At 43.5% G+C, this 12184-nt stretch overlaps 1 protein-coding gene across 2 annotated transcripts in view; it reads right to left on the bottom strand.

Annotated features, from left to right (window-relative positions):
- The window catches only part of MCCC2 (methylcrotonoyl-CoA carboxylase 2), a 59783-nt gene extending 49161 nt beyond the window's left edge, over window positions 1-10622 (bottom strand). For both annotated transcript variants that reach the window (XM_036309368.1, XM_036309369.1), the window contains exons 1-3: window positions 10324-10622; window positions 2546-2612; window positions 107-191 (exon numbers count right to left, since the gene is read on the bottom strand). In XM_036309368.1, the coding sequence (XP_036165261.1) occupies window positions 107-191; window positions 2546-2612; window positions 10324-10452 (281 nt within the window). In that variant the 5' untranslated portion in view covers window positions 10453-10622. The remainder of the gene's footprint in view (window positions 1-106; window positions 192-2545; window positions 2613-10323) is intronic.
- Between the last annotated feature and the right edge of the window lie 1562 nt (window positions 10623-12184).

Genomic DNA, 12184 nt, shown 5'->3' with positions numbered 1-12184 from the left:
CACACAAACACTCCATCCATGCTTTTGTTCCGGCCCTCCGGTCCAGTTTGAGAACCCATTGTGGCCCTCGAGTCAAAAAGTTTGCCCCCCCCTGGTATATACCAACCCTGGGTCCAGAAGGCCATCGACTCTTTCTCTGGCTAACAGTTTTCCTCTCGATGTGTGGCGTTCTTTGGCTTTCTCACTACCTCCTATAATAAAAACAGGATTAGATTAGACTGACATGCAATAATAAGGTCTCCATACAACTTAATGCCAGAAAAATATTTAACACTTAGTCCACAATATAGAGCTTTTAAAAGTTCAACATATCCTGTGAGAAAAGGCGTATTTTTCAATCATTCATTCAACTTACAAACTGACAGTTTTCTAAAGTAAATAAATAGGCATTTGTTTGTTTGTTTTTTAATGTCTATCCCTATTACAATATTATCTATATATATATATATAAAAGTCTAAGCGACCGTTAGGACCAAACGACCAGTCAACATGATGCACACTGACCACCAGAGGGCAGACGCTCAATGCAGGAGCTGCCCCCTGGTGGTCAGTGTGCTCCCACAGCCAACCTCCCCTTGTCCCTCCCCCCCAGGCTGGCCCAGCCCCAATATGGACTGGGTGAGATGGCCCCAATAGGCCCTCATCAGTGGCCAGGCTTAGGGACCCCACCCATGCATGAATTTCATGCACTGGGCCTCTAGTTTGATTATAACTATACTAGAGGCCCGGTGCACAGATTCGTGCACTGGTGGGGTCCCTCTGCCTGGTCTGCAGGGATCAGGCCAAAACTAACTCTCGGACATCCCCTGAGGGGTCCCGCATTGCAAGAGGGAAGTTCTAGGGTGACACACCCTGGAATCAGGCTCCCTCCTCTCTGTTTCCGGGTGAGTCACCCGAGAACCACAGTTACCAAGTCACTGCAGCTTGGCAGCTCCTGTGTTGAGCATTTGCCTCCTGGTGGTCAGTGTGTGTCATAGCAACCAGTCGTTCCGCCATTTGGTCGATTTGCATATTAGCCTTTTATTATATAGGATCTGGTGTCAGATGGGTACCAGATTTATTATGCAGACCACTTTGTAAGTTATATAAATGTCTAACCACTATGCTGTACACCTAAAACTAATACTGAATGTCAACTGTAATTGAAATTTTTAATTTAAAAAATAAAAATAAAAAATTAACCAAAATCAATCTATCCATATTATACATTTTCAGAATTCACTAGCAATTACTTAAATAAAACAGTACTTTCTCTGAAACTTGGGCATTGGAAACATGGCCTCATCTCAACCACATTCATTAAATACCTACTACAAATACCTAGCACTGTGCCACATGAAATTTGAAAAATCCCTACCTTTATTTGTACCAGGTAAACAGCACTATTTTAGAAATGACTTCCATGCTAGCAAAGCAACACTTATCTAATGATGCATAGACTTTTGAGGCTGCTCCAAATAGGAGAGAGTTGCACGCCTTCCTTTTGCAATTACAAAGTCCCCTTTTGTTAGTATCTTAACTCAGAGATGTCTTTGGTGTCTCCTAATGTTGTTCCAGACAAAGACAATTACAATTATTGAAGAGTCTGCTGAGGCTGCTTGAGGTGAGAGGCGCTCCAAACCTCACCCAGCTCGAGGGCTGCTGGGCTCCAGGTCATGGGAATGTCAATAACACACTTTCAGCAAACCAAGGCAATAGATCAGAAGGATCAAACTGTACTTTAATATGTTTATTTGCACTGTTGCCCAAGAATTTCATCTTAATGTACTCTTTTTTTTAAAATCCTCACCAGAGGGTAAGTTTATTTGTTTTATTGATTTTGGAGAGAGAGGAAAGGGAGAGGGGGGAAGAGAGAGAAAACAAAGATGTGAGAGAGAAATATTCATCAGTTGCCTCTGGCACACACCCTGACCAGGACTGAACCCGAAGCCTAAGAATATGCTCCGACTAGGAATCGAACCCGAAACCTTTTTGGTGTATGGGACAATGCTCCAACCAACCAAGCCACCCAGCCAGGACTTAATATACTCTTTGTCTAATGAAATGTTCAGCTATTTAAGAAAGCTAAATACCCTTGTCTTCACCTCCTAATTGGAACACTATTTGGATTTTGGCCTGAATCAGTGCTTCCAGAATAGCTATTCTTTTGGATCTCAAAAAAATACTTATTGCCTCTTACTTTGGCCTTTTATATTTAGGTTAACAACAGCATAAGCTGAAGAACAAATAAGTGTTTACGCCCTGGCTGGTGCAGCTCAGATGGCTGAGCATCCCATGTACCTGAGGGTCCCCAGTTAGATTCCCGGTCCAGGCCCTGGGTTGTGGGTTCGATCCCCAGTCAGGTGTGTGTGGGAGGCAACCAATCAGTGGTTCTCTCAAACATCGATGTTTCTCTGTTTCTCTCTCTCTCTCTCTCTCTCTCTCTCTCTCTCTCTCTCTCTCTCTCCCTCCCTCCCTCCCACCCTCCCTCCCTCTCTTCATCCTTCCCTCCCTCTCCCTTCCTCTCTAAAATCAATAAAAACATATTTTTTAAAAAAATAAGTACCTAGTCTTATTTTCTGTGCTCGTTCATGGAGTTCATTTACTAGTGCTTTCATCTGTTCGTAGTTTTCCTAAAATAGAAACAAAGAAAGAGAGAAATATTAGAAAGCAATTCTCTTTTTTACCAAGATAAGGGTTAAGAAGAATATCACGTGCAAACCCATCCATGTAATCTCCACACGGGGCCAGCCCATCCATGTGGTCTCCATGCTAGGCCATTCTGTTGTATGGAAAGATTAATTCCTGCCTGTAGCTTTGCTCAAGCTCTTCACCACCACCATCCCCTCTGGTCCATCTATCCAAATCGCACCCCCTTATAAAGCCTAGTGCATGTTCCATCTCATCGCCAACACCATTTCTGGCCACTCCTACTCACTTTAACATCTTTCTTCCTTACACACCTACTGCATTTAATTGATCTCTATTTCATTTTCTATTTTAAAAAATATAAGTCAGCCCTAGTTGGTGTGGCTCCGTGGAAAGAGCGTCAGCCTGCGGACTGAAGGGTCCCAGGTTCAATTCTGGTCAAGGGCACATGCCTGGTTTGTGGGCTCGATCCGCAGTGTGGAGGCAGACGATCAATGATTCTCTCTCATCATTGATGTTTCTATCTCTCTCTCTCCCTCCCCCCTCCTCTCTGAAATCAATAAATTCCTTCATTTTTAAGGGTTAGAATGATATCTTTATTTTTTTCTGCCCCATCTATAACTATTCTGAGGGGATTCTAACCAATGCAGAAATACTTGTTTACTGACAAATTACACTTAAAAAAAAAAAAAAAAAAGCCCAGGGTTTAGAAAAGTGGATCTTATTTTATGTTTAAAAAAGAGTAAAATTATATGTTTAGAAATTTTCTAGAGTGATATACAAAAAATATATAAACCTTGAGACGTGGAAAAGAGCAGAGGAAACTAACTTTTCAACCTTCTGTTTTGACCAGCACATGACTTTAAAACAATACTTACTTATTATTTTTGAAAATTCAGAGTTTAAACCGCTAACACATTTTGTTCTTCATAATGTGATTAACACATCTGGTGATTTAATTCCCTTTACGAGACACAATGCTGAACAGCTTTCCAGCTATTCAAAATTAGATGAATTTACAGTCTTTATGATATAGTTCCATTATTTCCTATTTTCTACAGAGTTCCTGAGGTCATGGAACAATTCTCCTTTGTCTGTTTAAAAGTGAATAAAATGGCCCTGTCAGTGTGGCTCAGTGGTTGATTGTCAACCCATGAACCAGGAGGTCACAGTTCAATTCTGGTCAGGGCACGTGGGTTCGATCCCCAGTAAGGGGCATGCAAGAGGCAGCCAATCAATGACTATCATCATTAATGTTTTTATCTTAGGAAAAAAATACTGAAAAAAATGTGTTGTTTTCAGTGATATCATTTGGAGCAAATTCCCAAGCAAGTCCATCCAGTCATTATGACATACTCAACAGCACTGGGGGGAAAAAGGAATAGACAGGTTACATTACAGAAAATTAAAGAGAGGAGGGGTCTCACTATCATGTTCAGCAACACTTTAGTGTGGTTTGTTGTCATTGTTGTTAACTTCCTTTCACGGAAATTATCAAACATACAAAAGCAAAAGACTAGATAATGAAATGTACCCAATGCACTTCAACAATTATCCATATATGGTTAAAGTTGTTTCCTTTCTGGCCCTCAAATTATTCTGAAGAAATCCTAGAAATAACATCTGATCTATAAGTATTTCCAAATCTCTAAAAGATGAGGAACACTATCTCTATCAATCATCTATTAATACTGCTTTAGCCGGTTTGGCTTAGTGGATAGGTGTCAGCCTGTAGACTGAAGGGTCCCAGCTTCGACTCCGGTCAAGGGCACATGCTCAGGTTGCAGGCTTGATCCCCAGTGGGGTGAGGGGAAGAGGGGTGTGCAGGAGGCAGCCAATCAATGATTCTCTCTCATCATTGATATTTCTATCTCGCTCTCCCTCACCCTTCTTCTCTAAAATCAGTAAAAAATATATTTTAAAAAATTAAAATAAAATAAAAATAATCTGCCGAAACCGGTTTGGCTCAGTGGATGGAGCGTCGGCCTGCGGACTGAAGGGTCCCAGGTTCAATTCCAGTCAGGGGCATGTACCTGGGTTGCGGGCATATCCCCAGTAGGAGATGTGCAGGAGGCAGCTGATCGATGTTTCTCTCTCATCGATGTTTCTAACTCTCTATCTCTCTCCCTTCCTCTCTGTAAAAAATCAATAAAATATAAAAAAATAAAAAATAAAAAAAATTAAAATAATCTATTAATAGCCACAAATATCCAATTCATAAAGATATCTTCCCAAATGTCAGATATAGTTGTTTTTTGCAGTTTGTTTATTTGAATAGGATCCTATGGGAGGTCCACATACACACAATTGGCTGATATGTTTCTTAAGTCTTTTCTAAAATATAAGTTCTACCATCTTTTTTGTCTTGAAATGTTCTGTTTGCCCCATATTTCTCCCATAGTGCTAAATTCATCCCCACAGTGTCTTTTAGCAAGTTCTTCCCCTGTACTGGTAAATCTAGAGCAGTGGTTCTCAACCTTCCTAATGCTGCGACCCTTTAATACAGTTCCTCATGTTGTGGTGACCCCCAATTTCATTGTTACAAATTGAACATAATTAAAGCATAGTGATTAATCACAAAACAATATGTAATTATATATGTGTTTTCCAATGGTCTTAGGTGACCCCTGTGAAAGGGTTGTTCGATCCCCAAAGGGGTCACGACCCACAGGTTGAGAACCCCTGAATTCTAGAGGCTTATGGGATTCTTGTGTGCCTTTAGTTTTTTATTATTTTTCCCCCACCCCCAACCCCCTCAGGCATCCTACCTGCCAGTCTCCTGCCAACTTTACAAACTACAGGTTCAAAGCTAATGAAAAACAATTTGCATACATACAAAGACAAGTAATCCTCTATTTAAATCGTATCCAAATCCAGGGGTACAATCATTGCAGCCAGTAACGTTGCCCAATTTGGAACAGCAGCTAAAGCCGGTTATGCAAGTAATCTTTACCCTAGCTAAGCTAGCCTCCCATTAAAAAAAAAAGAAAGAGAGCTTATCGAGAGAAACCAAGATGGCGGCATAGGTTAACGCCGGAGATTGCTGCCTGGAACAACCACTTCAGAGATATAACTAAAGGACAGAACAGACATCATCCAGAACCACAGGAAGGCTGGCTGAGTGGAAATTCTACAACTAGGAGGAAAGAGAATATCATACCCAGACTCAGAGGAGGCACAGTGCTGAAGTGAAATACTCAGGTGCGGAGTGCGCGCACGGAGCGGGCTGGCGGCGGAGGGCGCGGTTGTTGTTTTCAATCGGGAGGGAGTTTCAGACTCTGAGCTCCAGATCCGGGCGAGTCTCTAGGGACCCAGACTCAAACGGGAGAAGCAGGACTGTCTGGCTTCGGTCAGAACTCGAAGGCAGCTTTCTCTCCAAGGTTTGCAGCGGTTGCTGGGACTCTGAGAGGCAGAGCCCCTAGGGACGGGACTGAGAGCAGCCATAACTGGCCACTCCGGCCTGCCCTGTAGATCCCCAGGGACCCGCCCCGCCCAAGCCCTGCGCAGCGCCATTTGCCGGATAGCCTCAGGCAAAGGCTAGATTAGCACCGCCCTAGAGATCCAGCACAGAAGCTCTCCCACTGCAGACACAGCGGACTCTCATAGCCAGTGAGCCTGGAGGTCAAATCACCCCCGGTATTGCCGACAACAATCAAGGCTTAACTACAAGACTGCGCACAAAGACCACTAGGGGGTGCACCAAGAAAAGATAAAAAAATGCGGAGACAAAGAAACAGGACGCAAATGTCAGAAATGGAAGATATAGAGCTCAAAACCACACTTTTAAGGTCTCTCAAGAACTGTCTAGACGCTGCCGATAAACTTAGTAAGGCCCTCGAAAAGACTGGTGAGGCCGCCGATAAATGTAGTGAGATCCTCAAGAAATCTAATGAGACCCTCGATGTTATGATAAAGAACCAACTAGAAATTAAGCATACACTGACTGAAATAAAGAATATTATACAGACACCCAACAGCAGACCAGAGGAGCGCAAGAATCAAGTCAAAGATTCAAAACACAAAGAAGCAAAAAACACCCAACTGGAAAAGCAAAATGAAAAAAGAATCCGAAAATACGAAGATAGTGTAAGGAGCCTCTGGGACAGCTTCAAGCGTACCAACATCAGAATTATAGGGGTGCCAGAAGATGAGAGACAGCAAGATATTGAAAACCTATTTGAAGAAATAATGACAGAAAACTTCCCCCACCTGGTGAAAGAAATAGACTTACAGGTCCAGGAAGCGCAGAGAACCCCAAACAAAAGGAATCCAAAGAGGACCACACCAAGACACATCATAATTAAAATGCCAAGAGCAAAAGACAAAGAGAGAATCTTAAAAGCAGCAAGAGAAAGAAACCCAGTTACCTACAAGGGAATACCCATACGACTGTCAGCTGATTTCTCAACAGAAACTTTGCAGGCCAGAAGGGAGTGGCAAGAAATATTCAAAGTGATGAATACCAAGAACCTACAACCAAGATTACTTTATCCAGCAAAGCTATCATTCAGAATTGAAGGTCAGATAAAGAGCTTCACAGATAAGGAAAAGCTAAAGGAGTTCATCACCACCAAACCAGTATTATATGAAATGCTGAAAGGTATCCTTTAAGAAGAGGAAGAAGAAGAAAAAGGTAAAGATACAAATTATGAACAACAAACATGCATCTATCAACAAGTGAATCGAAGAATCAAGTGAACAAATAATCTGGTGATCATAATAGAATCAGGGACATAGAAAGGGAATGGACTGACTATTCTTGGTGGGAAAAGGGGTGTGGGAGATGCGGGAAGAGACTGGACAAAAATCGTGCACCTATGGAAGAGGACAGTGGGTGGGGAGTGAGGGCAGAGGGTGGGGCGGGAACTGGGAGGAGGGGAGTTATGGGGGGAAAAAAGAGGAACAAATGTAATAATCTGAACAATAAAGATTTAATTAAAAAAATAAAATAAAAATAAACAAAAAGGAAGAAAACTGCCTAGCCGGCACGACTCAGTCTAGCATCAAACTGTGAACCAGGATTCCTGGTCAGGGCACATGCCTGGGTTTCAGGCTCGATCCCCAGTGGGGGGCGCCCCGTGCAGGAGGCAGTTGATCAATGATTCTCTCCCATCACTGATGTTTCTATCTCTCCCTCTTCCTTCCTCTCTGAAATCAATAAAAATATATTTAATAAGTAAATAAACAGAACTGTCACTATCAAGCCTGTGTGAAGCACACAGTGGGTAGAAGGAGAGGGGGCAGTACATATTACTGGTCTTACATGAGCGACCAGGAAAATTAGGCAGGGAGATACTGGATTGTGGCCAAGACCCCCTGTGCCATCTCCCATCCAAGGCATGGCTTTACCTTTGTTCCCTTTTTATGAGTTTTTTTGCACTAAAAGTTTACTACTTGTAGATGGAGGTCCCAGGAGCTACGGCTGCACCTAAGTGAAATATTTTAACATCCAACATAACTTAAGAAGAACACACCCACTCTCTCCAAGCTATTTGTTATCTGTGGCAGACAGTATTAACTGTTTATCCATGTTCATTCTTCCCACTTTCCTGGATGACAGAATCCCAATTTTATTTACTCAAGGTGGCAACAAGCCTAGTTGGAAAAGTAACATATCCTGGCCTTCCTGTGCGTAGACATGTGGCTGTGTGACTAAATTCTAACCAATGAAATATAGGAAGAAAGTATGACTTTTAGAAAGGCTCCTTAAGAAGAAGTCAAGTAGATGAGTCCTTTTGGAACTCAGACATAATAGTTGGAGCCTAACCAACCATCTCCAGTGGTCGGCAAACTGCAGCTCGGCAAACCGCGGCTCGCGAGCCGCATGCGCTCTTTGGCCCCTTGAGTGTGGCTCTTCCACAAAATACCGGCTCTTCCACAAAATACCGACTTCTGAGCATGGGCCACGAAGTTTCAATCGCATTGTACGTGCGCGCCCCACGTGGTATTTTGTGGAAGAGCCACACTCAAGGGGCCAAAGAGCCGCATGTGGCTCGCGAGCCGCGGTTTGCCGACCACGGTCTTAGACCATGAGGTACACTGTATTACTTGTTCAAAATTACTCCTCCCCTCCCACCTTTGCCAAGGTTCAGTGTGAGATTATACTTCCCCACCCCACAGTCCACGAGTCTGTCCATATTACTTCTTTTGTCCAGAGGAATGTGGGCAAATGTGACAGTGTACCAAATGCAAGCAGAGGCTTTAAGGGTGACAAAGTGTTGCCATACTCTCCTCTTGTGCCCCCACCTTCCATTATGAGAGGAGCATTCCCCAAGTAGCCACTCCCCCTTCAGGCTGGGTCCTGGCATAAGAAACAAGTAGAACAAGCCCTCTTGATACACCAAGGTTTCGGGTTCCATCCCCAGTCAGGGCGCATACGAAAAACAAACAATGAATGCGTAAATAATTGGAACAACAAATCAATCTCTCTCTTTCATCAATAAATAATAATAAAAATTCTAAAAAGAAACAGACCTTAACCTGATGCACTGCTCAGGCCAGAGCTGCAACAACCAATCCACAGATCCAAGAGCAAAAAATAAGTTCTTGTGGGTGGAGGGATTAAGCAAAAAAGAAGAAAAAGAAAACTCATGGATACCAACAACAGCATGTTGAATGTGGGGGTTGGGGGATGGAGGAGGGAATAGGGGGATAAATGGTGATGGACGGGGCAGAGACTTGCCTTGGGGTAGTAAACACACAATACAGTGTACAGATGTGTTGTAGAGCTGTGCACCTAAAACCTGCATAATTTTGCTAACCAGTGTCACCCCAATAAATTAAATAAAAAGGAAATAAATACTTATTTCGGACACTAAGATCTTGGGATTGCTTGCTACGCAGCATTAGTGAAGCAAACGCTGGCTAAATGCACATCATGAGATGACCTTGAGGAGAGGAGAAAAAACATCAAGAGTTGGTATGCGAGCCCTGGCCGGGCGGCTCAGTTGGTTGAAGCGCTGCCCCAGCACACCAGCCAAGGTTGGAGGTTCCAACTCCAGTCAGGGCACATACAAGAAGCATAAATACATGGAACAAATCGATGTTTCCTTTTCTCTCTCTCCATTCCTCTCTCTCAAATCAATTTAAAAAGAGAGATAACATGGGACTAAAATTTTCCAGCTCTGAGCTTTCAAAAGCTGCAAGTTATTTCTTTGACCTTTGATAGCTCCCAGTTCCAAGAAAAGCCATTCAAAGATACTGTGGAATATTTTCTATTAACACTACCAACTATTTAAAGTCTGATAAGCACAACTTCCAAGGTTAGCTGTCCTCGGCCAGTGATCCCCCAAACTGGCTGCCACCAAGCCCCCAGGGTTCATTAACCATGTCAACACCAGAGACCCAAAAGGTCCAGGGAGGGGCTTCGGGCCGCTGTGCATTCAACAAGCTCCCCAGCTGACAATGCTGGGCCAGGTTTTGAGAACCACCGATTTCAAAGATACAAAAAGCAGTGCCAATGCTAAGAGTAAACTAAAATGTATTTGATTTGGGATTTTTTTTTCAATCTTCACCCCTTTAGTGCATCCCAGAATCATTACGGAGGCCGCAGAGAAAAGAACAGCAGCTGCTCAAGGCGTCCACCTGCCTCCGAGTCCGGCCAGCACGGCGTCCCGGACGCCGGGCACCCGCGGAGGTGTGGCAGGGGCACTCAGGCTCGCCGGGCTCCCGGCCCAGGCCGCTCACCCAGCCTACCTGGTAGACGGCAGAGCCCGAGTCGGGCTGGGTGCCCAGCGTGGCCACCGCGTCCCCGTGATAGGCGCGCGATCCGGGGGCAGCAGCGCGGGCGCAGCGCCACAGCGCTAACCTCGCGGTGGCCCACATGGCAGCGGACCCCGAGCGAGGGAGGAGCACGAGAGATGCCGACCGAGCCGGTGCGCCTTCCGCTCGCTTCCCCGCTAAGGGCGACGGCTCAGGTCCGGTCCTGGCAGCTTCCACCAGCCTGCTACACCCCCGATTCTCAGGCCGGCCCTCGCACGGGCCTACACACGCCGCTCCTGATTGGTAGGCACTACGTGCCACGCCCCCAGCCTCAGCCAATAAGACAGAGGATCAGCCCCGCGAGACCCTGTCGTATCGCGAGCCCAGGAGCCCCGGGAGTCCAGGGCGGAGCGAGCCTTTCCTGGCCATCCAGCCTCCTCCCACGCGGAGCTGGTGAACTGCCATTGAATTTCCTTGTGCTCGGTTTCAGTTTATTTTCTATGGTGCTTTCTTCTTCCTCTGCTAATGAACGGGTATTCCAAGACTTGAAAAAGCTTATTCTTATGTGAGAGCTGGGGACTGGGCAGGCATTAAGCTGCCTAAGAAAACTTTAGAGGAGATATTTATTCAACAAAAGTTTCTTCAGTGTCTTCTGTGCCAGGTGCTCTCCTGGCACTGGGGATACAGTGGAGAACAAAGTGTCTTCTTTTATAAAGCGGAAATATAAACAAGCAAAAATAGAAATTCGAATAGTGATAAATTGCATTTTAGATGTACAAGTGCGTCTTCTAAATGCACTTAATGCACTTGAAAACTTTATATAGAATAATCATGTTTAGAAAAGTGTAATACCAGAACAGCTTGTGTAAAATCTTATAGCACTACTTAACTTTTTAAGCCATGTGTATTACTTTTTAAAACAACAAACAAACATGCAACAATGCATATTAAAAGGTTAGTACAGTACCTAATTGGTAGGTTCTTATTTTGAAAAGTGACAGGTTTTTAAAAATCTGGGTAGGGGGGAATGAAGGTAAAAAAAAGTCAGAGTGAGTTTAATATATAAAATGTGTGCTATGAAGTATTTTCCCTTGCTACACGTTGGCCCCAAATTTAGCTCTGCATTGCGAAAGTAAACAACACAAGGATTCACACAGCCCATATAAAAAAAATAAAATAAAAACAAAAAAAAGAACAATTCAACAGAAGCCCAATTATTCCTAGCACTGAGGCCAAAGAGAAGTATCTACTATAGATTCCGAGGGAGAATATTGGATGATAAAGTCTACAACTTCATTGTAGCAAAATTCATTTCTTCAAGCTTTTAAACTCTTTCACATAATGTCCCTAAACATGAGTAGACAAAACAATGTAGTCCATATTCATAGCTTTTTTTTTTTAGTTGGATTTTCAGAGAAAGAGGGAGAAACATTGATAGGCTGCCTCCTCTACGCCCCCTACCGGGCATGTGTCTTGACCTGGAATTGAACCGGCCATCTTTCCGTGCACAGGATGCACAAGCAACTGAGCCAGAGCTCATAGCTCTTTAATGATCTGACAAAAATCCAAGACAAAAATTTTGTGTATCTGGAGAAATTACTAAACTACTCCTTTAGGAAAGTTTCCACAAGTATTTCTCCCAACTAAATGTTTGGACCAATACTTTGCCACTATCCATTTCAGAAATTCAGGTTTATATTGTATCTAGGACTAATGTTTCCCATTTCCTCTACAAAAAAACAAAGTGGGAAGAAAAAAAGAATAAAAGATTGAGTTCTTATACCTAAAAATTTATTATACAAAGAGTAAATAAAAAAGCAACTCTTTAGATGTCTCCCATGTAGGGAAAAGTCTA

Source organism: Myotis myotis, unplaced genomic scaffold (assembly GCF_014108235.1).
Source record: "Myotis myotis isolate mMyoMyo1 unplaced genomic scaffold, mMyoMyo1.p scaffold_m19_p_5, whole genome shotgun sequence".
Lineage (NCBI taxonomy): Eukaryota > Metazoa > Chordata > Mammalia > Chiroptera > Vespertilionidae > Myotis > Myotis myotis.
This window is presented reverse-complemented; position numbering and strand designations above follow the sequence as displayed.